This window comes from Budorcas taxicolor, chromosome 1 (genome assembly GCF_023091745.1).
Source record: "Budorcas taxicolor isolate Tak-1 chromosome 1, Takin1.1, whole genome shotgun sequence".
Taxonomy (NCBI): Eukaryota; Metazoa; Chordata; class Mammalia; order Artiodactyla; family Bovidae; genus Budorcas; species Budorcas taxicolor.
In genome coordinates, this window is record NC_068910.1 from 180,831,380 (window position 1) to 180,858,952 (window position 27,573).

Consider the following 27,573-nt stretch of genomic DNA (forward strand, 5'->3'; position numbering starts at 1 on the left):
ACATAAAGGAGTCTGTTGGATATTTCCTATGGTCAAACATTTTGAAACCTATATTTAAGAGAAGATACTTCTGTAACTCTAGAAATGCCACCATAAATCAGTTCCCCTTTTGAGGTTTCCCACTCTTTGGCATTTTGAAATTTGACCAAAAAGTGATTTCCAGTTTTCATATTATGAAACTAACTTGTACAGCATTTCCCTTGTTTAAACTGAAACTATCCCAAACTTGCATTTAAATAATGGATTTGGAGCCATCAGGAAATTTATACTTAATTACACAGGTCTAATTCCTCTATTTAAATTTTTGTCTAAGTTTGTTTTCATTCTCTACTGAAGCAAACGAAAGGATATATGTTTTAATTATGTTCCATAACATTAATAAAACTCAAAATCTGTATTTCCAAGAAAATTTATCTAAGTCAAACATCAATTTTTCTTTTCTTTTTAAATTTATTTATTTTAATTGGAGGCTAATTAGTTTACAATATTGTAGTGGTTTTTGCCATACATCGACATGAATCATCCATGGGTGTACATGTGTTCCCCATCCTGAATCCCCCTCCCACCCCATCCCATCCCTCAGGGTCATCCCAGTGCACCAGCCCTGAGCACCCTATCTCATGCATCAAACCTGGACTAGCGATCTATTTCACATATGATAATATACATGTTTCAATGCTGTTCTCTCAAATCATCCCACCCTCGCCGTCTTCTCCCACAGAGTCCAAAAGTCTGTTCTTCACATCTGTGTCTCTTCTGCTGTCTCGCATATAGGGTCATATGGTCTAAATTCCACATATATGCATTAATATACTGTATTGATGTTTTCCTTTCTGACTTACTTCACTCTGTGTAATAGGCTCCAGTTTCATCCACCTCATTAGAACTGATTCAAATGCATTCTTTTTAACAGCTGAGTAATATTCCATCATGTCTATATACCACAGCTTTCTTATCCATTCTTCTGCCAGAATACCAATTTTTCAAACTGTGCCACCACAATGGTAGTTTCAACCCAAATTATTTGGCATCCTATTCTCTCAGAAAAACGTCCAGTGGGTTACTGAATTCTCAGAATTCACCGAAAATGCTCGATCAAGCCAACACAACAGTCTAGTCCAATCCTGTGATAAAACTTACAGCAAGAAATATGAAATGAAACTCACCATGGAGAACTCCACATTACCTCATAAGATCTCCTGATTTCCTCATTCACTTTATCTGGTGAGGAAACATTTCTTCATAGACAACTTTCTCCTTACAAAAGCAGCAATTACGTCCTTTCAGAAATTTTACAGAATTCGGCTCAAGGTTGATGAAATTCCTGAAATCTTTAGCACTTTGCCAAGTCACAAATACAGGAACAGAGTTCCAAAAATGGCTTTCCCATAAGTAAAACAGGGTATTTCCATTTAAATCTGCAGTTCGTTCACCAGAGCAGTTGAGTAGCGAACTTTTCTTCATGCTTCACATGTAGTCAGCACTATTCTAGGCATTCATCTCAGTCTCTACACACCGAAGTATGCAGTGTTATTAAACCCATTGTACAGATGGGGAAAATGAGGTTCAAAGCTACTAAATCATTTGTCTATTATCTACTACCTAGCAATACATGATTCTGAAATTCTAACCCCCAAAACCTGGGTCTAACAGGCCTTACCTCTTAGAAAATATATCACTTCATCTCTCAAAGGCTGAAAGACCAAACAAAAGATTAAGATAAATGTCTATAGAAATCATCAGGTCATCCCAATGAACATGTTTCTGAAAAGAACAGTCTATAAGAGTGCATGCAGATGATGACGCTGTCTGGTTTTACAGTCAACACTTACTCTCCTATAGTTTAAGGCTATTTTCTTTACAATTTCTCCCTCCTGTTATTATAAGGCATTAAAAATTTCACTGAACATGCAGAGAAGATAAACTGCAGGAAAGTTATTATACGAGAAAAATATAAAAATGACTGCAACTGAACTGATTTATTTAAACCATAGTACATTAACAGTACCTAAGTTTAAAATAAAGAGGTTCCTTATTAGAGAACCCCTCAAAGGATTACATATGAAGAGGTTCTAATGGATCTCACTGCACACGTGAAAATGAGGAAGGAAACTTGGTATAAGAAAGCAGAACAGCATTTGCTTCATATGCCTTTCACGGGCTGAACTAATGACTGCCTCTATCGATCAGAAGACACTGAGCTGAGTTTTCTTCCAAACAAAGGTGAATTTCAATTGTTATTATGAGTGGCTTGCTTATAAACGATAGAATATTTTCAAGAGGGAAAAATGCTTTAAGTTTAACATTCTATAAACCATAGATTATAAGCACAGGAAATGACACAGTGTACAGCAATGCAACATGGATACTTTTACCTCTTCGCCAGTTTTATTTTACTGCCAGGTAATTAAAAGTAGAACCTGTGAATGGGGTAGAGTCTGTTATTTGGATTTCATCAGGGTGTGAAAGTAATGGGACTGTTAATTAAGTACCAAAACTGTACTATGGGCTTTAAAAATGCTAGCCAGAAATAACATGTGCTTTCTCAACGGATTTATTAAATGTGATGAATAAATTTAAGGTGCAAACATGCTGCAAACCTAAAGTCTGTTTTTAACAAGGAGCATTTTGAAGTCATGAAATGCTTCTTGTTTTACTTTGTGTATATGTTTTTTTAACAGATGACACTGGAAACCACGAACGTGACAGGGATGAAGGGCTTCAACGGGTCTGAGCGGTGCCCCCGAGACCTGAAGACGGCACAGCTGGTGTTCCCGGCCATCTACACTATTGTTTTCTTCATGGGCATCCTGCTGAACGCTTTGGCCCTGTGGGTGTTCATTCATATTCCCAGCTCCTCCACCTTCGTTGTATACCTCAAAAACACTTTGGTGGCTGACTTGATAATGACGCTCACGCTTCCATTTAAAATCCTCTCCGACGCTCGTCTCGGACCCTGGCAGCTCAGAGCCTTCGTGTGTCGTTTCTCTGCCGTTATCTTTTATGACACCATGTACGTGGGCATTACACTGCTGGGGCTCATAGCCTTTGACAGGTTCCTCAAGATCATCAGACCTTTTGGAAAATTCTTCGTACAGAAACCTGCTTTTGCAAAAGGGGTCTCAACCCTCATCTGGCTCTTTTTGTTCCTCCTCTCACTGCCAAACATGATCTTGAGCAACAAGGAAGCAACACCATCTTCTGTGAAAAAGTGTGCCTCCTTAAAGGGTCCTCTGGGGCTGAAATGGCATGCAGCAGTGAATTACATTTCCCAGTTCATCTTCTGGACTGTTTTTGTCCTAATGCTTCTCTTCTATACGGTTATTGCAAAAAAGGTGTATGATTCTTACAGGAAGTCCAAGAGTAAGGACAGCAAGAACAACAAAAGGCTAGAAGGTAAAGTGTTTGTTGTTGTGGCTGTTTTCTTTGTGTGTTTTGCTCCGTTTCATTTCTCCAGAATCCCATATACTCACAGTCAAACCAACAGTAAGACTGATTGCCGACTGCAAAATCAACTGTTTCTAGCTAAAGAAGCAACTCTGTTTTTGGCAGCAACTAACATTTGCATGGATCCCTTAATATATATACTCTTATGTAAAAGATTCACAGAGAGGCTACCGTGCATGAAAGGGAGGCAGACTGCAGCATTCACTCAGGAAAATCATACGAGTCAGTCAGACAATATAACCCTAGGCTGATAACCTTATCATGGTTAACTATTTATTGATGAGACTTCAAATGACAATTTACTTGGAAATCAAACCTAGGCAATGAAAAAAAAAATGGATTAGAACAAAAGTTGTGTTACTTTTTACTATACTGGTTTATAGAAAGGATCATGTCAACTTTAATTCCACTGTAATCTATTCATAAGCAGAATAAAGCCTTAGTAAGAGAAAGCACAATAGGAAGCAAATGGTGGCCACTAGAGGTCACCTTTTCAAGAGCATTCACTTCCACTTTGGAAAAGGTATATTATGGGGAAATGTGTGTTTCTAAAAACACCTATTTTTTTAAATATAAAAAAATATATTCCTTCACTCTAAAATGCCTCTTCAAGTTCTTCTGCATGTAATTCAAACAACACTACTGCTTTTGTATCCCACTTGCCAATTTAAAAAAACAACAACAAAAAAACGACAACTTGCAAGTCCTTTGGTGAGAACTGAAGCTAGAGGTTGAAATGGATGCTAGATGGAAAGCCTCTGGGGAGTAGGTCAGAAAGCCCTTTGACACCAGATGAAGGTACTTCTCCTTACAATTACAAATGGCCTCTTCCCCAGTATGCCACTACACTAGAGGAGGCACGAGCAGCATTATGAAGTCATATAAAATACCGGAATACATCCTGCTGCTAAGTTGCTTCAGTCGAATACATCCTAAGTGTGTACAATTCAAGAGTAAGAATACTGTATTCTTAAGTCTTTGGGATCTTCCCTCTGCCCAGCAGATACTCTAACGGTGGTGCAATGTTCCACCTATTCAGCAAAGCCTTCCAGCACCTCCGCGCTCTTTCCTCACATCTCTGGTGGAAAACAACTACTACTCCCACATCTGGGTAGAGTCTCAATGCAGATTTCCTATAGTTAGCAGTATTCTTGAATGCATCCTCTAATGATGGTCAGGATTATTTAAGAAAGGCAACATGTTTTAAAGACAGAAATATGCTATGTTTTCTTGGTATCGCCCGTGATACTTTCAACAGATAATAAATTACTAATATTTTAAATAGAATATGTCATTATGCCATTTCTTGGTATGTATATAGACAGAAATGCTGACCCACAATCAGTGATATCCATACTGGGAAATTTTTAGAGGATGATGACCTATTCGTACTTATATATCTCTGCATTTCCCCGAATACCTTTGTGGTAAAAAAAAAAAAAAAAAAAAAAACCCTTAAAGTATGTTCCTCTGCAGTTGTGGGTGCTGATTTGTGCCTTCTAGATAAAATGTACAAAGGAGTACTTATGCTCTGCAGATATGCCAGTAGCTCCAATACAAACATCAGAATGTGAAGCCCACATCTTCTTCCATGGCCCCAAAGACCCTAGCACTTGCCCGAACTTTCTAGCCTTCTCTCCTAACTGTTCTTCCATCCCTGGAACTCTCTTATATAAGTTTATAAGTATCAGAAAAAGCCATGCTCCTATTTTACCCCTGTGTCAATGAACTTGTAAATTTCCCTCTGACTCACCAAGAAAACCTTTACCCATCCATGGAACTCTAAGTTGCCATTACTCAGTCCATGAAATCTCATCTGGCTACCTCCCAACATCGCCCCAAACCCGATCACTCCCTCATCGGTATGTTGTCATACCTCAAATATTGTAATGATCACACTGCTTTGCAATTACTGATTCACAGATGTATCTACTCCTTTAATAGCCTATGTGCACTTTTGAGGGCAGAAAGTGTGGGCGACTGTGCAATCAATAAATATTTGATAAAATATACCAAACCAAACTACCTTTATTTTTATATACCAGAAAAGCAAAAGGGAAGCCAATTCTCACTGACGTTTTACTTTTCAAAACATAACATAAATTTCTTAAAATCTCAAGCTCTTTTTAGTTGGTCTCCTATGCATGTACACAGAAGCCTGGGAAGCGGGGGCATTCTTGGGTTCACTAGTGAATGACCAGGAAGGAAGGAGGATTCCTGAACAGTACACGTATAGCTTGAGGGCCAATGTCTATCATCATTTCAATTTTAGAGCCACTGACAAAATGCTTAAGCAATGTACTGTTGGTTTTGGTTAAATAAAATTTGTAACTGTACCATATCACAATCAGCAAAACTCTTAGAAAGTACTTTGAGGGCCAGATTTTCATTTGCAAAAAGAATTAAGTCATAATGACTATTAGAGATGCCACTAAATCCATGTTACCTTTACTGAATACATTATGTGATCATGAGCAGACTCTAATAATGTATTATAAGTAACTGCATCTAAGCCACCCATCAAACGAGGCTTGGTGATATAACCCATGTATATTTTGCATCTAAATAGTTTCAATATAAACCGAATGGATATAGACAAGAAATATATTTTAGAAATACCTTTCAAGATAAAATTTCAGTAGCAAATCTGTCCTCCAGAGATATTTATTTTATATTCCATTATCGTAATTACAGTCAAAAGCAGAGTACCTGAGGTATAGAATGAAATAATCTACCAAGAACTTAGAGAAGAGTCATTATAAAATCACATTCACAAAATGAAAAGCAAATACCTGAGAAGAACTTCCCAAACTAGCAATCACAAATACTAAAATCTAGAAGACTCACAGAATGGGGCACTATACCCACAGTCATTAATGACACAGAAGACAGGTGGGGGGAAAATAACAGCTTTGGTAAACTCCGTAAGCTCACAGCACAATTAAGGGTTTTTGTAAAAATCTAAAATGTAAATATTTATACTGAATAAGGCCTTCCAAATACCCCTTATGCAGGGGAAGTAGGAGAGTCTATTGCCCCGACACAGAATTATTCGTCGGAAACCAAGAGAAAGCACTGTAAAGGGGGAAGGAAGAGACAGAGAAGCAGCGTGTGTTCCCAGCTCAAAGGAGTCAGCTGGCTGATAAAGTGATGGTGACATCAACATCAAATAATTGCTCAATTCAGTCATGTTCATCTCATCACTTCATACCTTCCAGTTTCATTTAAATGCAGCTTGTTCCATAACTTTCTAAGGTCTTCTTTCTAAAATTCTCTCACCATCTCCCTGGGTAAACTGTATTCCTCCAGTAAGTTAACAGATCAAAGTTCACATACAGTTAGATGTCACCAGAACAAAGCCTCCAAGCAGAGGAACCCATACCCAGTTGTGTGAACAGCTTAGGAAGCACATATTGAAAAGCAGCCCTAGCGTGGAATTTACACACCATTTGAAGTGCCTAAAAACAAAACACAACACTTTAAACTTTACACGGAGCCAAACATAGGTAATATGAATATAGTACATGTGTGAAATCAGTAGTCAAACGTTAACAGGTACCAGAACCAGCTCTAAGAGTAGATCACTAGGCCTGCCCCCAGAGTTTGATTCACTAGGTCTGGGCTGAAAACTGAGAAGAAGTTTCCAGGAGAGGAAATAAGGATGCTATCAATTTGGGCCACATATTAAGAACCATAAAACACAGCACTCTTGGACACGAATGTCCAACGGTGGGATCTGTCAACAGGAGACAAACACAACTGTTATTAAGGGAGCAGGGCACATATAGGGTGACAGGCAGTGACATGAATTATGGATACCTGGAAAGTTCGTGTCCCACTGGGGGGCGGGCATCTACTATTCAATGCCAACTGTTGGCACAGGAGGGAATTGGGGCCGAGAGTTGCTAGCTGGTAGCCACAGTGGTAGTAAAATCAGCACCAGCAACAATAAAACCAGCACACATTATCTTCTATTTACTATGCACCAGGGAAGTGTGTCAAGATCTTTAAGGATGCTGTTCCAGTTAACAATCCCAGGAAGCCTATCAAGTACCATGCGTGCACACTCTGCACACACAACTCTGCTCTCCCATGGACTGTAGCCCACCAGGATCCCCTGTCCATGGGGCTTCCCAGGCAAGAATACTGCAGTGGGCTGCCATTTCCTCCTCCAGAGGATCTTCCCGACCCGGAGATCAAACCTGCCTCTCCTGCCCTGCAGGTGGATTCTTCACCACTGAGCCACCTGGGAAGACCTATCATGTGCCATAGTTGTTGCCGATTTAGATATAAAGAAGCTGAGAAACAGAGAAGTTAAGCAACTTGCATGGGGTCAAACAGCTTGTAAGTAGCAAGGATAAGACTAATTCAGACTCCGGTTTCTGAGCTTAACCATCTATTCTTAACAACTATCAACCACAGATCACTGAGGAGCCTGGTAGGCTACAGTCCATGGGGTCGCAAAGAGTCAGACACGGACTAAGCGACTTCACATCACTTCACTTCCATAGCCACTCCCTCACTCCCTGGCCCCAGCAAAACAATACATCATGTGTGGGCCACAGCAGCCCACATACTGCCGGCTATTTATCCTTGACTTCGAAGCTAACAGGCACCTCCCAGGACCTTACATTCCTTTACTATGTGTGTGGCATATCGCTATGTATGACCTTACAAGGATTATTACCTTTGTATTTCTCACTCTATCCCAGGAGATGGACACTACAGGGCTCCCTGAAGGGGAGAAAACAAAAAAGAAAACTGAGGCACAAAGTAAACAGATCCCTTGTGCTGGTGCCCACGACCCCAGCACCAGCAGAGACAGAGCTGGGACAGACACCCAGCGGATGGCCTCCAGACCACACCTGACAGAACAAGCCCAGTTCCTCCAGGGGTGACCTCAAGCCCCCACTGTGACAACGATAAGGAGGGGGCTCCCAAAAAGAGAGGTCTCAACACAAAAGAGTTTCGACAACCTCAGGGGTCTGCACAGCTCCACCACGAGTCCCCAGAGACCTGTGGGGGCCCTCCGGCCCTTAAGAGGAGTAACATCACAAAGCATAGGATGGCTGATTCATTGAGCCCATTAACCCTTCCTCCTGTGCTTCATGCAGGGGTCCTGGCCTCTCTGGAGGCTGCACTCAGACCACCATGAATAAAAATGTAGAGCGCGGAATATGCTTAGTCACTCAGTCGTGCCCGATTCTTTGCAACCTTTTGGACAGTAGCCTGCCAGGTTTCTTTGTCCATAAGATTTTTCAAGCAAGAATACTGGAGAGGATTGCCATTGCCTTCTCCAGGGGATCTTCCCCACCCAAGGACTGAAGCCGCGTTTTCTGTGTTTTGGGCATTGCAGCAGCTTCTTTACCTGTTGAGCCATCGGCTCCCAGAATAAGAGACAGAATTAGCTCGGAGGAAAAGGCAGCTAATGCCAGATGGAGAAAGTTAGGAAAGGCTCGGAGGAGGTGCAAGTGTGAGCTAGGCCCGGATGAAGACCCAGGGCCTTTGAAAGGAGACCCTGCAGCACTCAGAGCAGTTTGGAGGAAAGTTCAGGGGCTTGGGCACTGAGCTGTGGTCCAGTGAGAGGGGCCATGGGGCCCAGGGAAGGAGGGGCTGTTCAGGCTGATGAAGCATGTGTGGGGGTGGGGGATGAGCCTGAGAAGTGAGCGTGGGGCGCCACAGTACAGCACTTCAGGGTTGTTGGGGTGCTTGGAGTTCTCTATGAGACACTGCAGGCGGCTGAAGTGAAGATTATGTTCTCTATGCTATGCTTTAGGAAAATCAATTTGTCAGCAAGACGATGATTCTGGATTAATAGGGCCACTAAGGCCAGGAGATCAATTAAAGAAGTCTTTCATCTATACACTGTTAAGAGCCAAGTGGAAAGAAATCTGATATGGACCTCAGAGACATTTTCAGAGAGAGAGAGGTTTTGAGTCCAACACAAAAGGAGAGAAGGGGTTTCTATATAAAACGTATGTGATAACTATGCAAAATGTATTCTCAATGGGGTCCATAATCCCCCTTGTACCCCATCCCAACCAAGAATCATTGCTTTGAGGAACATTAGCTTGGGTGATGTGCAGTACCACGAAGGTATATTGAATAGGAAGTACCAGTGAGAGCTGAGTCAAGGAGTCTACCTAGTGGGGGCAAAATATGGATCCAGGGCTCTCAAGACAAAGCTAGATCAGAAGCTGTGGGAATAATCTTTCCCAAGAAAGGGAGAAAATAAGGAATGAGCTATTCACCTCAGAGGCCATGCTACCCAAGTCTCATGGACAAAACAGACAGAAAAAAAGGAACGGTGCCCAGGACTGGATCAATGAAAGACAAGGAGCAACAAGACATTCCCTGGGAATCAAGGAACAAGAGAGATTCAAGGAGGAAGTGATAGTCCACAGAATCACACACTCTGGGGAGGTCGAATGTGATGAATGGACAACTGTGAGGTCAGTGGTCACTCGAAGGAGGAGGTGGGTGGAGCCCCAGTTTGTAATGGGAAGGCAGGGACGACAAGCTACTCTGGCCACGAAGGACGAGTCAGTTGACAAGCATTGCAAGGAGGAAATAAGGACAGCTGTTAGATTAGCTCAGCTTTTTCCAAGCGTTCCTAAGAACAGCTGGAGCAGCTTCTTCCCATATTTCTCATGCAATGCACAGGAAAGATGATCCACCTAAAACGGGCAACACAGCAGGGGCACAAATCGCATGATGGGTGGAACCATACGACCAAGAAAACCAGCTGTGGCTAGAAAACGGTTGTGCCAAAGTGTCAAACCCACGGTCCTGGTGTTTCTGATCCCCAGCCCACACCCATTCTAGTATAAAGTGCAGGGAGAAAGGGATTGGGGATCACCATTAAGTGACAGGCATGTGAGGGGAGAATATGGGGAAGAGTAATTAAACAGAAAGGAAAAATGAATGAAAAAGGAACTGAATTTGAGACTCACAGTAGGTAACTCGTGCTCACTCACTCAGTCACATCGGACTCTTTTCGACCCTATGGACAGTAGGCCACCAGGCTTCTATGTCCATGGGACTCTCCAGGCACAAATACTGGAGTGGGTTGCCATTTCCCAGGCCAGTGGATCTTTCCAACCCAGGGATCAAACCTGCATCTCCTGCATTGGCAGGCACATTCTTTACCACTGAGCTACCTACTAAGCCCCATGGCAGGTAAACCAATGATTTGAAAAACTCAGAACTTCACTCAGCATGTGAACATTCACCTCTACTGTAATAAAACTTAATTGACAAATGTAACATTCTAAAGAATCAGTTCACTTCAGTTGTTCAGTCCTGTCTGACTCCTTGTGACTCCATGGACCACAGCACGCCAGGCCTCCCTATCCATCACCAACTCCCAGAGTTTACTCCAACTCATGTCCATTCAGTCCATGATGCCATCCAACCATCTCATCCTCTGTCGTCCCCTTCTTCTCCTACTTAAACTTTACCAGAATCAGGGTCTTTTCCAATGAGTTACCTCTTCACATCAGGTGGCCAAAGTATTGGAGTTTCACCTTCAACATCAGTCCTGTCAAGGAACAACCAGGACTGATCTCCTTTAGGATGGACTAGGTGAATCTCCTTGCAGTCCAAGGGACTCTCAAGAGTCTTCTCCAACACCACACTTCAAAAGCATCGATCCTTTGGCACTCAGCTTTCTTTATAGTCCAACTCTCACATCCATACCTGACCACTGGAAAAACCATAACCTTGACTAGACCGAACTTTGTTGACAAAGTAATGTCTCTGCTTTTTAATCTACTGTCTAGGTTGGTCATAATTTACCTTGCAAGGAGTAAGCATCTTTTAATTTCATGGCTGCAATCACCACCTGCAGTGATTTTGGAGCCCAGAAAAATAAAGTCAGCCACTGTTTCCCCATCTATTTCCCATGAAGTGATGGGACCGGATGCCATGATCTTTGTTTTCTGAATGATGAGCTTTAAGCCAACTTTTTCACTCTCCTCTTTCACCTTCATCAAGAGGCTCTTTAGTTCTTCTTCACTTTCTGCCATAACGGTGGTGTCATCTGCATATCTGAGGTTATTGATATTTCTCGCAGAAATCTTGATTCCAGCTTGTGCTTCCTCCAGCCCAGCGTTTCTCATGATGTACTCTGCATATAAGTTAAATAAGCAGGGTGACAACATACAGTCTTGACGCACTCCTTTTCCTATTTGGAACCAGTCCGTTGTTCCATGTCCAGTTTAACTGTTGCTTCCTGACCTGCATAGAGGTTTCTCAAGAGGCAGGTCAGGTGGTCTGGTATTCCCATCTCTTTCAGAATTTTCCACAGTTTCCTGTGATCCACACAGTCAAAGGCTTTGGCATAGTCAATAAAGCAGAAATAGATGTTTTTCTGGAACTCTCTTGCTTTTTCCATGATCCAGCGGATGTTGGCAATTTGATCTCTGGTTCCTCTGCCTTTTCTAAAACCAGCTTGAACATCAGGAAGTTCACGGTTCACGTATTGCTGAAGCCTGGCTTGGAGAATTTTGAGCATTACTTTATTAGCGTGTGAGATGAGTTCAGCTGTCCGGTAGTTTGAGCATTCTTTGGCATTGCCTTTCTTTGGGACTGGAATGAAAACTGACCTCTTCCAGTCCTGTGGCCACTGCTGAGTTTCCCAAATTGGCTGGCATATTGAGTGAAGCACTTTCACAGCATTATCTTCCAGGATTTGAAATAGCTCCACTGGAATTCCATCACCTCTACTAGCTTTGTTTGTAGTGATGCTTCCTAAGGCACACTTGAGTTCACATTCCAGGACGTATGACTCTAGATGGGTGATCACACCATCGTGATTATCTGGGTCGTGAAGATCTTTTTTGTACAGTCCTTCTGTGTATTCTTACCACCTCTTAACAGACAAATTTGGCCTTGGAATACAGAATGAAGCAGGGCAAAGGCTAACAGAGTTCTGCCAAGAGAACGCACTGGTCATAGCAAACACTCTGGTCCAACAACACAAGAGAAGACTATACACATGGACATCCGCAGGTAGCCAACACCGAAATCAGATTGATTAAATTCTTTGCACCGAAAGATGTAGAAGCTCTATACAGTCAGCAAAAACAAGACCGGGAGCTGACTGTGGCTCAGATCATGAGCTCCTTATTACCAAATTCAGACTTAAATTGAAGAAACTGGGGAAAACCATTAGACCATTCAGGTATGACCTAAATCAAATCCGTTAAGATTATACAGTGGAAGTGACAAATGGATTCAAGGAACTAGACCTGATAGACAGAGTGCCTGATGAGCTATGGACGGAGGCTCATGACATTGTACAGGAGACAGGGATCAAGACCGTACCCAAGAAAAAGAAACGCTAAAAGGCACATTGGCTGTCTGAGGAGGCCTTACAAATAGCTGTGAAAAGAAAGGAAGTGAAAAGCAAAGGAGAAAAGGAAAGATATACCCATTTGAATGCAGAGTTCAAAGAATAGCAAGGAGAGATAAGAAAGCCTTCCTCAGAGATCAATGCAGAGGAAATAGAGGGAAATAATAGAATGGGAAAGACCAGAGATCTCTTCAAGAAAGTTAGAGACACCAAGGGAACACTTCAGGCAAAGATGGGCTCAATAAAGGTCAGAAATTCTAAGGCATAGCAATAGAATATTCAACTTTATTTTTTAAATTCAGCTTAAACATTATATGCCTGTATGTGATCATACTTAGTGGTATTCATCTTAAAGAGTTTTATCTAAAACATATCTACATAGTTTCATAGTTATAAAAAATACTAGCTTCGTGCATTAAATTTATATCATATCCATATCATATTACTCTATGCTTTTCATGCTTTTTATTCTATTTACTTCTATCACTGAAATTTCCCGTAGCGAAGGACGCCTGAACTCATGAGCGAAGCATTAACCTGAATGCCATGACCCTGCGGAGACCACTCCACTTCTTAACCCACATAGCCTGGCCTCAACTTTTACACCTTCCCACAATATCGCAATCTGGAATAAGCTAGCCCTGATTTCCTCCTTTTCAGAAGAGAAAGCTATCAAGAAAGAATATAAAAAGTATTTCAAGTATCACCATGACATCACTAAAGGAAAACTAAGAGCTTTCTAAGGGTAACCAAAACATTATTAACGACTTTGACTTTCTAGTTGGAATTCATAATCATTTCAAATTTACATTCACAGAAATTACTGCTATTCATATTCATTTATATACTCTCCCTCTGCCCTCTGATCAAAAACAAAAGCAAGACGAAACAAACAAAAAGTGATACTGTTTACTAAGCACCAACCAAGCTTCAAACACTGTAGGAATTATCCTACAGATTATCCCATTTACACTTTACACTCTTACAAGGCAGCCATCTTTCAGAAGAAGAAACTGAAGCTCAGATGTAATAATGACCTGCCCGAAAGCTCCTAAGTGGACAGGCTGAAGTTCACAATGGAATCTATAGGGCCCCCGGTTATGGGGCTGTATGTATCAGTACGGACAGCATCCCTCACAACCAAGACTTCCAAAATGAGGAGCTGGATCAAACACAGAACACAGAATAGAGTATCAATACGAGGGCAGGAGTCAGATGCAGATGTACCTCCAGATTTGTCTCCACACCATCCCTTTAATTTACCATTACAGATGAAGTTCTCATGCCAGAAAAAGGTAAGCAGCTTCCCTTCCCTTTAACTGACCATTACAGATGAAGTTCTCATACCAAAAAAAGGTAAGCAGCTTTATTTGAAGCAGACCTAACAGATACAAATCATTTCAAAAGACAGATTAAACACAGTAATTCAAACACAGGGACCTAAAGATATCAATCTCAGTGAGGACAACATTAAAGGGTTTGTAATAACTATACTCAGCACAAATCTCAGCTACTGACTAGATGGGAAGCCACAATTACAGTGACTTTTGTACACAGAGATGGGACAGGAAGATCTGGTGATTTTACTACAATCCTTGTTGTATGTTCTGTCTACATTCGAAAGACTTGGGCATTCCAGACATATCGTATGAACTATGTTTCAAGTAGACCCCCGCTCATTTTTGTTTTCTAAGAATGGGATCGAGTACTGGGAAGAATTTGGAGGCACTTTATGTGTGTGTTTTCCTTTAAGAAGAAATGGATACATCAAAGATTATAGAGACAGAGAAAATTAGACAAAAGTTCTGTGCCTACCAACACTGGAGACAGGAACATTGTGCCCGGGGCCAGGCCAATGCAGAGAAGTCAAATAAAGGGATAGAGAGAAAGCAGACATATGCAAGGGAGAAATGACTAGAAGACCAAGGTAAGCCTTAGCAATCCATTTGCAAATGGCTCAGGTTCAATCTCTGGGTCAGGAAGATCCCTGGAGAAGGGAATGGCTACCCACTTCAGTATTCTTGCCTGGATTTTCCATGGACAGAGGAGCCTGTTGGGCTACAGTCTACGGGGTCACAAACAGACACTGAGTGCCTTTCACTTCACTCATACTAAAAAGTGAGGAAGCAGAAATAGGCTGAAGAGTTTATTCCAGGATTTAGGAAGATTTATCAACATCACCACCTATTGTCATTCCTCTAAAGGTATTAGAAACAGTCTCCCCTTGAGTCCTTCTGTCTCTTTAAGAACATATTTTAAAAGATTACACAGATCCTTTTCTAAAGTTCACTGACAGAATCCTAGTTTTCCAGAACAATGAAGCCAAGAAAATTTGAATCAGTTGTCCAATATTCCAAAGCAAAAGTGATTTTGGAGTCATGAACCAGGTCTCTGTCCAAAACAAGAGTATAGATATTCATATTTTATTTCAAGTTTTTAAACACCAATGTAGATTTCGGATTAGTATGTCCAAAAGTCCTCAGAAACATTTAAAAGTATTTCCATTTAAGTGTCCCACGGGCTGGACCTAGCAAATACAGAGCAAACCAATTTTTAAAAGCCAAGGAAATTAAGGAAAAATAAAGCAGAGAGACTGTTCTAAAAAGTAAAAGAATAAACCAGTAAAAAAGAAAAAAAAAATGAATGCAATGTCAAACTCATTAGTTTCACACCAAAATATTATAAAGAATGTTACTGGGAAATAGCAAAATTCAGACTAAACATTAGAATTTATTATTGTTTCAGAAGTAATCGCTTGATTGATAATAGTGCTGTGATTAGTACGAAAATACCCTGGTTCTTAGGAAATACATGCTGAAGCAGTTAGGGCCGGGGCACCAGTCATAATGACTTCAACTTCATATAGGTCTCCCTCAAAAATGTGTGTTGAAGGGAAGGGAAAGGGAAGGATGTGAAAACTACCAATATGAAAACATAAAATTTCCCTGAACTATAATTTCAACTTATCTATAAGCTTAACATATTTAAAAGTAATATTATTATAGAAAAAAATGAAACAAAATTTTAAACAGAAAAAACACTATAGTGGTAGAGAAACTCAGGCCTATCCTAGGATATCCATCGTCCTGTATTCAAAATAAATTTGAGGTTTCCAATAGCTGAACAAAATTATTAAAAGAGCTTCTCTGCATTTAATAGGATCTTCCAATGAAGCAGCAAGATAATTATGGTTATAAAGTCTCCTGTGGCTTTTATGAAATGTGAGACTTGCTATAAAAATCAGCAGAAAAAAATTACGCTGGTTAACCTTTCAGTGATTTGAATAATAATAAAGTTATGGGCTATTTCTTAGCTGCTCTTTTCATCAAAGCATTACACTTCTTTTGTTTCTGACTAAACCTGTACTACTTCCCTTTTTGAATGTTAAGTAAGACAGACCAGCTTTAACAAGTCCCAACTTGAGATACGCATAATGGGCTTTAAGACGAATGCATAAAGGCTACCTCATGTTAACTTATTCACTACTAAACCTACTTTGCATCACCAATGAAAGAAGTTTTTAAATACACAATCCTACTGTTATGTGACTAGCTGTTTAGTCACTAAGCCATGCCTGAATCTTTGTGAGCCCCTGGACTGTAGCCCACCAGACCCCTCTGTTCATGGGATTCTCCAGGCAAGAATACTGGAGTGGGGAGCTGGAGATGGTGTCACTGCAGTAGGTGGCCCTCTTTTTCTCCTCCTGAGGGTGGGCCAAGCATGGCCTAATCTTTTCCAGGCCTTAACCACATACTTGGGCTGCCCTGGTGGCTCAGTGGTAAAGAATTCACCTGCCAATGCAGGAGGTGCAGGTTTGATCCCTGGGTTGGGAAGATCCCCTGGAGAAGTTAATAGCAACCTAATACAGAATTCTGGTCTGGGAAATTCCGTGCACAGAGGAGCCTGGTGGCCTATGGTCACAAGAGTTCAGTTCAGTCGCTCAGTCATGTCTGACTCTTGGCGATCCCATGGACTGCAGCACACCAGGCCTCCCTGGCCATCACCAACTCCCAGAGTCCACCCAAACCCATGTGCATCAAGTCGATGATGCCATCCAACCAACTCATCCTCTGTCGTCCCCCTCTCCTCCTGTCCTCAATCTTTCCCAGCATCAGGGTCTTTTCCAATGAGTCAGCTCTTCACATTAGGTGGCCGAAGTACTGGAGCTTCACCTTCACTATCAGTACTTCCAATGAATATTCAGGACTGATCTCCTTTAGGATGGACTGGTTGGATCTCCTTGCAGTCCAAGGGACTCTCAAGAGTCTTCTCCAACACCACACTTCAAAAGCATCAATTCTTCAGTGCTCAGCTTTAGAGTCCAGCTCTCACATCCACACCTGACCATTGGAAAAACCATAGCCTTGACTAGACGGACTTTTGTTGGCAAAGTAATGTCTCTGCTTTTGAATATGCTAACTAGGTTGGTCATAACTTTCCTTCCAAGGAATAAGCGTCTTTTAATTTCATGGCTGCAATCACCATCTGCAGTGATTTTGGAGCCCCAAAACATAAAGTCTGACACTGTTTCCCCATCTATTTGCCATGAAGTTGATGGGACCAGATGCCATGATCTTACTTTTCTGAATGATGAGCTTTAAGCCAACTTTTTCACTCTCCTCTTTCACTTTCATCAAGAGGCTCTTTAGTTCTTCACTTTCTGCCATAAGGGTGGTGTCATCTGCATATCTGAGGTTATGGATATTTCTCCCGGCAATCTTGATTCCAGCTTGTGCTTCTTCCAGCCCAGCATTTCTCATGATGTACTCTGCATAGAAGTTAAACAAGCAGGGTGACAATATACAGCTTTGACGTACTCCTTTTCCTATTTGGAACCAGTCTGTTGTTCCATGTCCAGTTCTAACCATTGCTTCCTGACCTGCATATAGGTTTCTCAAGAGGCAGGTCAGGTGGTCAAGAGTAAGACATAACTTGGCGACTAAACCACCACCAAACAAAATGATCCTCATTTACAGCATGTGAAACTATGTCAATAACCTGTGATAAACCATCATGGAAGAGAATTTGAAAAAAGAATGTATGTATGTGTATAACTGAATCACTTAGCTGTTCAGCAGAGATTGGCACAATATTATAAATCAACTATACTACAATAAAAAAAAAATTGAGGCAGATAATAGAACTGCCTTTATTCCCTCAACAGAAGCTTGTGAAATATTTGTCCATACACGCTCCCTCACATGAATTCCTACCCACCACTGGAACGGAAGGGTGATAATCCTCAGACTTTGCAGAGAAGGTCTTTGCCCAACATACTTTAAAGAAGACTATATGGGGTATGCTCCTCTGAATGGATGCTTTTAAGACTGGCAGTTGGTTAGTCTGGCGGGGAGATTTCCCATTCTGAGTAGTACATCAGTTACTATTTTAGGGATTACTGTGACAAACCAAAAGGAGTTCAACTCAACAAAAACAAAGTCTCTCCAACTGAGGCCTGCATGGCATAACTTTCCCCCTCAAGACGCAGGGAAATGGCTTCAGTGATAAAGGGAAATCCCTGAAGAAGTACCAAAGGACAATCAGCAGAGTCCAACCTGAATGAAGTATGGTTGGTAAGTCCGACAAGTTCTTTTAGGACTGAACCACTATTAAATTGGCTAATTTTTGTTCAGAGGCTTTCCCTAGGGCTAGCTACACATCCACAACATACTTAGTCCACGCTGAACAGAATGGAATGGAAAACCACTAAATTTTAGTTGTCTGTTTTTGTTTGTTTAGAAAAAGGCAACAGAAGAAACAGCTACTCAACTCTCAGTATTTACACTGAATACATTTGTTTTTCTGTACCAACACGGAAAAAAAAAAAAAAAAGAGTACACATACGTTATCTCCTTAATGCATAAGTAAATTACTACCTAAATATCTATTATTTATTAACTTCAAAAAATGTCCCACCTTCAATATTTTCATTTATCTTTCTCTTCATCCATGAAAATAACAAGTTTTGATTATATTTGATAAATTTTTTATCTTTTTGCTTCTTTGTTTGAATGTTGCATTCAAGAAAACAATGGAGTCTTTGGGAAATTTTTTGGAAGTTCTACAATTAATTACAAATAGGAAAAAGTGATTTGATTATTTAACTTTATCATTGTGGGAAGATCTTTTAAAAGAGTAAAAGTTGTCTTGTGGAATTCAACAGATTAGGGAAACTGGACACCTAAGTAATTTTATTTAAAATGTTCTGAACGTTTATATTTATGTATAGGTGAAAACAAGTATATGGATTTCAACAGATTCTCAAAAGCAACACCACAGGTTTCCCAGGTTATCAATCACCAATATCAACATAGTTAACTCGGTTCTTTAATGTGTAGAATATTATCCTGAAAGATGTTTCATTAAAGATATTCTGATCTGCTTTAACTCAATATTTAACTAGCAGGAAGGTTAGTAAACACATATTTTCCAACTAGCAATAGGAAGTTTGTCCTCCCACCACCACCACCACCACCACCACCACCACCACCACCACCAGAAAATCCCTCTAAACACTGGGTCTGACTTAGCAAGGCCCAACCTGAGCCTGGACACCCTGCTCCTTAAACCGTCCTCTGGCATTCCAGGTTCCAGCCCTCTGTGTTCCCTTCAGGTGAATCACTGTCTCATTCCTGCAGGTTCAGGAAGCGCTTTCCCCCGTCTGCACATCTCACCTCCTCTCAGATGTGAGTCACTTCTCTAGCAAGAGAGCCAGTTGCTCCAGTTGTTCCCGAGCAGGAGGGTTTGAAAGGGCGCCTCAAAGGACAATCTTTAGGCAGGTGGGGAGACCTACCTTCTCTGGCAGGGGAGGGGGAAAACGACTATTTTTTATGCTTTAACAAAAAAGCTACTTCCCTGCCAACTTTAGTTTCAAGGCTTATTTGTAACTGGCACTGAGAAACCTGTTTTGACTTGAAGACGCCTGCATTAGGTGAATGGACAGCCAGCCACAGCAATGAAAGGTAAATGAAATATTTTTTTACATTTTATTTTCTTAAAAGCCAGGGTTGGTAGGACATAGCACTGATTAACACTGTAATTATACCTCTGCTTAGATCTGAAGAGAAAGTAAGAGTTAGAAACCTAAGTGAATTAGATCCACGAGTCTTGTTTGGGAGGGAACAATTTCTGAAATGCGGGCCATTGTGCTTCACAGAATTTCACTGTTCCCAGCTTAGGCAGGCAGGTTAAGCAAACTGTGAGTTATGCCTTCGAAAGTGGAAACGATCTTAAGGAAATCACTTCTATTAAGTGAATTTTTAAATCACATTTGCTTTATTAGTTGAGTAAACCCCAAAGTCCATTATAATTGTTTCCCTAGACGCCATACTGAAATTTGTTTCATAATCTTTCATTGACTTTTCTTTTAAAAGGAGATCAAAAGAAAACAAAGAGAGAGAGAGAGAGAGATGGGTTTTCTCCCCCAACTGCCTTATTTTGATAAAAGAATCTCAATCTTTTCATTGTAACACAAAGAACACGGCAATCCTTGCCCTGATTCCTTAGGAGATCATGCTAAAACATGTTTGGAAAGGCACAGAGAAAGCCGCCTAACTAGTGACGAATGGCTTAGGAACAGCTTGTGTCTGGTTCATGTTCAAAGTCATAGGGAGGCTTTCATTTCATCGAGGGAATCAAGAAGAAAATTTGAACTCTTCTAAGTTATAATAAGGACTTTTAAAGATAGGTGAGCATAGGGTAGGGCGATTTTCTTCATTTACTAGGTTAAGATTTATCTGCTACCGTGTTTTGTATCATGTTCTCAAAGTGGGTCTCGTTTCACATTAGGCATATTAACATTTCCAACACAGATTTTCTTTCATAATTCTGATTAGAGACTCCAATTTACTAGCAAAATGAACAACAAAAACTTTGGTTCTATATTACCAAACAGAGCCAGAAACTTTTGATTTTATGCTATCATCTTTTTATACTGTATTATTATTTCCGCCAGTTCAAGGCTGAAACTAGGAATCAAGAGGATGTATTCTCTGAGTCCTTTAGCAAACTCTTCTGAGTGTATGTTGGTTAAGGAGAAGAGGTTGGAGGAGCAGTCAGATTGTTGAAAACCATATTTAAGGATATAGTCTAGAAAAGAAAAAGTATAATTAGTCAGAAAATCCTATTCCATGAAGAGACTGAGTCGAAAATTTCCTGGCAGACAGAATATTGAGATGGTTTATTGCACTCCAGGATATAAGTAGGAGATGGAAAACTAAACTAGAGTTGATGTTTTTATTTAGCTGAGTGTTATCTGGCCCCTTCGGAGCCTGTCTGCTTTCCTTCCTTCTTTGATATCTTGGGGCTTCACTTCCTTTAAAAACAAAAAATATTCCACACTTAGTCCTGTCTTCTGAGAAAATGCCACAGAAATTTAAGATCGAGGAGACATGAATGGCCATTCACTCTCTGCACTCCTATAAACTGAGGAGAAACTAGAAAAATACACTCAGAGCCCAATAAAAGGGATGACGGTGAAGACAGGAGAGAAGGGACATGAAACCTAGGTGAAATCACCTGGGAGCATCCCAAAGGCTCCACAGGACTGCTGTGTGCACAAGCGAGGGACAGGACTTTGGTTCAGAGCAGAAATCCCGGCTGGAGATTGGGTGCTGGCGATGCCAAAAGTTAGTGTGACTTGAGCAAGCCTCTCATTTCCTCAGGAGCTCACTGCCCTCTCCCACAGTAAAATGAGGGGACTCGATCAGAGGTCATGAGAGGCCCCCTGTGTGACTAGATTCCCCTGATTCAGGAGATGTACTTAGGCACTCAGGTTGGTTATCAAGAAGCCAAGGCTTGAGTCAAATGAAGATGCTAATGATGAGGAGGAAGACTGGTCCTGCCCTTTTCTGTCCCAGGCGGCTACAAGATGTTCATCTAATCCCAGCCTCTTTAGGCCCCGGATTCTTCCTCTGCAAGACACACATGACTATAGGGGTGGCAAGTTTTGCCTCGGTAGAAAGGCAAGGGCCAACTGGAATCCCTACAGCTGTTGACGATCTAAAGAAGAGAGGGGAGAGCAGAGGTAACCAGGACACTGTAGTTTAGAACTAGATGAGAACACATGGAAAACATCAGGTGAACAAGAAATAAGATGCGAACCTGCTGTTTGAGGCCAATGATTGAAGTCAAGCCCTTATACAACCTGGCAACAATTTCCAAACTTTCCAACTTCCTTATATGGCAAATATGGGAAGAATAGAACTGTTATTCTTCATTGTGTATTGAAGTAGTGCATCTTATCTTTCACTGACATCCTTATTAACCAACATGAAAATCTTACACTAAAAATTCATCTGAAGAGCACTCATAAGCCATCACATTAAGTCATACGTATCAGTGATTCCACAATTTCTCTTATAAAGCAATTTCTTTTTCTTTTTTAAACGCAATTTCTAATAATAATTTCACACATTTCAGAAGAAGGTAATTCTTAAAACGACTTAGAACCTTTACAACACAAACTGTCTTTCTAAACCGTAATACTAAAACAACAATCATTAACATGCACTGGTAGGTTAACATATGTCTAAGACTACTGCATATTTTAACATAAATTATTTTTTAAAAGAAAAAACTTCACACAACCTTAAGATATACACTGCTGTTACTTCCATTTTACATCTGAGCAAACTGAGGCTTCAGTGGTGCAGAAATAGGAAGCAGAGCTCTGAGCTTAACCCATGTCTGCCTGCAAACAACCATGCTCTGAGTCATCATTCTCTGCTGCTGCTAAGTCACTTCAGTCGTGTCCGACTCTGTGCGACCCCATAGACGGCAGCCCACTGGGCTCCCCCGTCCCTGGGATTCTCTAGGCAAGAACACTGGAATGGGTTGCCATTTCCTTCTCCAATGCATGAAAGTGAAAAGTCAAAGTGAAGTCGCTCAGTCGTGTCCGACTCTTAGCGACCCCATGGACTGCAGCCCACCAGGCTCCTCCGTCCATGGGATTTTCCAGGCAAGAGTACTGGAGTGGGGTGCCATTGCCTTCTCTCATCACTCTTTAGAGTTCTAAATAAACTCTGTGTTTGCTATCTGGGATCTCTTTCTCATCAGTAATTTAATAGGTGGGTTTCCCAGGTGGTGCTAGTGGTAGAGAACCAGCCTGCCAATACAGGAGACCTGGATTTGATCCCCGGGTCAGGAAGATCCCCTGGAGGATGGCATGGCAGCCCATTCCAGTATTCTTGCCTGGAGAATCCCATGGACAGAGGAGCCTGGTGGGCTACAGTCCACAAGATCACAAAGAGTTGGACACAACTCAAGTGACTTAGCACGTACACAGAATTAATAGGTAAAATTACACAGATTTCTAATTTATTTACCATGCTACTTGACTGCAGTAGATAAGTAGCTTCTCAGGCACATCACATCCTGCAATCAAGCTGGGGCTATTACTTAGTTCTCACAAAGGAGACATCGGATTATAATCAACACATGAACCCCCGGGGTTGTACACAAGTAGAAGCAAAAGAGTAGTTAAGCCCATCACTCAGACCAACTTGTGTTCACATGCAGGCTCTGCCCTTACCAGGCCTCTAACCTGGGTGAGCAACAGCAGCTGGTGTGTGCTGAAGGAACCTCTGCAAGCCTCAGTTTCTTCAACTGAAAAATGGGCAGACTATACTTACTACCATTCAGAAAGCATCTATATAATGAGTTCTTCCTAGATGCCAAGCTCCAGTTAAAGATTTCGAAGGCTTGAAGGACATAATACTATGGCAATACTTCATTCAGTCCGCAAATCAATCCCATATGAATGTTTGGCAGAAGAGGAAATTGAAGTATAGAGTGGTTAGACGACTTGCCCAAGTAAGTGGCAGGTCTGGAATTTGATTCCAATGTCTTTTTCACAAATCATCTAGGGACTTCCCTGGTGGTCCAGTGATCAGGACACTGTGCTCCCAATGCGGCAGCCGTGGGTTCAATGCCTGTTCAGGGAACTAAGATTCCACATGTCACAGCCAATTTTTTTTTTTAATTAGTCTAAATAACTTAGAATAGGCACAAAATTACACAAGCAGTGCTTGCTGAACCCACAGTCTGATCATCATTCTTGCTATTGTGAGTAAAAAGACAAAAACAGACCTTTCAGCTTCTAGAGGAGGCACTGCCTGTAGTCTGGACATGCTCTCACGTTAGAAATATTACTGGCTTTCAAACTCCACTTTTCAAGTCTCGTAGTCTAAAGAGATCCTTTGCTAAAAAATATCAAGATTCTGGTTGCTTTCAGAATGGAAGCCAGTGTAATGGGGGCAGCAGAAACAAAATAATCCAAGGTCCCTGCACTACAGGAGCTTAGGATCTAGCTGCAGAAAGAAGAATCATAGCAGAAAAACACTGGGGCTGTTAGCAGTCAGCTGTGTCTCACAAGGTGAGAACTGACAGAAGAGACCCAAGAAAGGAATTCACGTACACCAGCTGCCTCAAGACTGCTGGCATTTTAGGGCCTGCCACGCTGCTTTTGGGGAGGATGACCTGCCTGTCCAAACTTGTTCCTCCTCATACCTGCTAAACTCAAAGGTGAGACACGCAACTGAAACAAATCATCAATGGGCTTCTCAAAACAATGTAGATAAACAGACTAAAAGACAAGTTGAAATAACTGCAATTTACTGTTTATTGGTTTATTTTTAAAGAGAACGGTCCTTCCTATCATAACTGGGTACCTTGCAACTATCCAGGGCGCGCAATAACATGCAAACCTTAAATAAGCACAGCTGCACTGGTTTTGAGTTGTGTAAACCAAACATGTTAAAAGCCTGCGAAATGAAGACTTTAAGCAGGATAAAATTTTGTACTGTGCCAAAACTGTTCATGTAGAACTCATACAATACACAGCAAAATGAATGAATAAAAGAACAGTGGATCCCACTGTTCAGGTCACTGTATCAATGGAATAAGCATATTATGATCACCGTTCAACAGACACTATGGTTTTACCTACTCAACATCAATATTCTTTTCCCTTTACCCTAAAAGATTCATTCTAATTTTGTGTTACAAATATAAAACAAATACACACACACACACACACATATAGACATATATTGTGGTATTAAAAAAAAACAAAAAAACAACTATTCATACCATGTCTACAGACAACAGTACAACACCTCAAGTATTATCTCCATTTATCATCTTAAGACCTAGAAACACTGAGTATCTGACTGATACCCACTCATGCAGCTCACACGGGACTCGGCACGGACACTGTTAGAACCAGTTTACGATCTGTATGAAACTGCAAGTCACACAGACACTGAACAGTTGGCCAATGGAGAATGGAGTCTGAGAGGGCAAAGTTGAAGGCACATGATAAATGAGTACCAGGGCACCTAACACTTGCTCTGGTGGCCTCCCTGGTCCTCCTTGATCCTGGAAGACAATCCCAACAACACAGTTGTCTTGCAACCAGGGTGGCCAAGCCCAGCATCTCTACGTTACCTTTCCCTACTACACCCCCAAAAGGAGATGGTGTATTTCCCACGTGTCCCCCCCAATCCTCTGCCACGAATTACACCCCAGTTGACTTTACACCAGGCAGGTACTCCCTCACATGGATATTTATTTAGATCCTGCTACTCCCCCAAAAGATCTGGGGTAGTGTGCAGAGATGCTCAATATCAAATAAGTTCAAATGAATGCTAACAAAAATGGAGCCTGGGAAAAGCAATGGAGGGAAATTCAAAGCCACATGAAAGATTAGTTCACCAAATGCATCAGTTCCTATCTCAACTCTAAAAGGAAAACAAGAAGGCACACTAATACAGTTTTGATAAATAATTAATAGTAGAAGGCCTAAAGGAACACTGGATTCCCAGACGGTGCAGTGGTCAAGGGGGGCTTCCCTGATAGCTCAGTTGGTGAAGAATCCACCTGCAATTCAGGAGACCTGGGTTTGATCCCTGGGTTGGGAAGATCCCCTGGAGAAGAGAAAGGCTACCCACTCCAGTATTCTGGCCTGGAGAATTCCATGGACTGTACAGTCCATAGGGTCACAAAGAATCAAACATGACTGAGCGACTTTCACTTTCAGTGGTCAAGAATCCGCATGCCAATGCAGGAGACATGGGTTTGATCACTGGATCGGGAAGATTTCCTGGGGTAGGAAATGACAACCTGCTCCAGTATACTTGCTGGGAAAATACATGGACAGAAGGGTCACAGAGTCAGAAAAGGCTGAGCAACTAAGCACAAGCATTAAAGGAACACTATTCTCAATATGCAGCCTAAAAATAACTTTTTCTCATGAGTCCTCATACATAAAAACAAAATTGTGTTCAACACCCAAAGAATAGATACAGTGAAGATGGGGGACCACACGGAGGTATCAACTCAAAGCTCAGTTAAAGCTATGGAGGCAGACGGGAGAACACAGTTTTACTATATTGCTGTCTTTGCAATTAATCTAGTAAAACCTCTCTGTCCTTTTCTCCCCAGTACTATTATTGTTGTTGTTTAGTCCGACTCTTGCGATCCCATGGATTGTAGCCCATCAGGCTCCTCTAACCATGGAGGATTTCCCAGGCAAGAATACTGGAGTGAGTTGCCATTTCCGTCTCCAAGGGACCTTCCTGACCCAGGGATTGAACACAGGTTTCCTGTTTGGCAGGTGGATTTTTTTTTTTTTTTTTACCACTGAGCCACATGGGAAGCCTGTTCTAATCATCAAAATTTCCTGAGCACTAGACATATTAAGTTAACCATATGAAAATGCCATTTGACCTATAAAAACACTTCTAAACAGTGCAACTTAATGCATCAACATCAAGGAAGACAAAACCTTAAAATCTTTGAAAAAGTATTCATCCCAAATTAACTGCAATGCCATTAAGTTCTAAAACTGTATAAACTCTCTCAAAGCTTGACTTACAAGCTTATCAATTTCACGTTAAGAAGGAAATTATTGAATGAGGGGATAATTACTAAAAATAAGGCTCAGGTTTGGAGCTGGCAGTGGGTACCAAGGCTTAAGGTACCCCAAGGTACTAGTAGAAACCCCATGCAGAGACCTGGGGCAGCCCCACCTTGAAATTATATGTTACAAACTGTAAGCCACAGACAAGCTTTATTTGGTCTGTCTTAATAAAGCTAAGCCAGAATTTAAAATTCATGTAATTTTATACAAAAATCCATTTTTACAGTCTTGTGGCAAGTGACCCACACATCCACATGGCAACAACCCAGAGCCTGGCCATGGGGCAACACTCCCCTGTTCACTGCAGCCCCCAGCCCCGCTAAGCACTTCTCTTACTACGCTGTTAGCTGTATTTTATTGGCCTGCTGATACTAGTGATTATTTCTTCTTATACCTGGCTGACTGTCCTCACTGACATTAGATATGGGGCTTTATGTGGATTTGCATTCCACTGCAATAGTCTCCTTACTTCACAGTGGGCTGTTCAGAAATATCAGAGGACCAGTGTCTGCTCAGCTTTCCCCAGGTCTTTGGCCATGCCTTTCAGAAAAAGAAAATGAAAGTGTTAGCCACTCACTTGTGTCTGACTCTTTGCAAACCCATGGATGGTAGCCACCAGGCTCCTCTCTCCATGTTATTCTCCAGACAAGAATACTGGAGTAGGTAGCCATTTCCTTTTTCAGGGGATCGTCCCCACCCAGTAGAATTAGGAACTGCTAATTCCTATTCTCTCAGTTCTTCCTGGGTCATATTGTGTTCAATTCATTCATAAATAAAAAAGTAATTAATGCCAGTGAGGTTAACAGTAGGAACTACTTTAAAGAAAATGTTATTTATATATGTATGTATG

General features: G+C 41.3%; 2 protein-coding genes across 2 annotated transcripts in view; one reads left to right on the forward strand and one right to left on the reverse strand.

Annotated features, from left to right (window-relative positions):
- Positions 1-27,573, reverse strand: part of MED12L (mediator complex subunit 12L) — a 354,867-nt gene that overhangs the window by 100,473 nt on the left and 226,821 nt on the right. The window lies entirely within an intron of this gene.
- On the forward strand, positions 2,682-3,698 carry P2RY13 (purinergic receptor P2Y13). The gene has a single exon (XM_052636419.1). The coding sequence runs from the start codon at positions 2,682-2,684 to the stop codon at positions 3,696-3,698; it is 1,017 nt and encodes a 338-aa protein (XP_052492379.1).

Coding starts and splice junctions, on each gene's coding strand:
- P2RY13 (XM_052636419.1), top strand. CDS start 2,682: ATGACACTGGAAACCACGAACGTGACAGGGATGAAGGGCTTCAACGGG.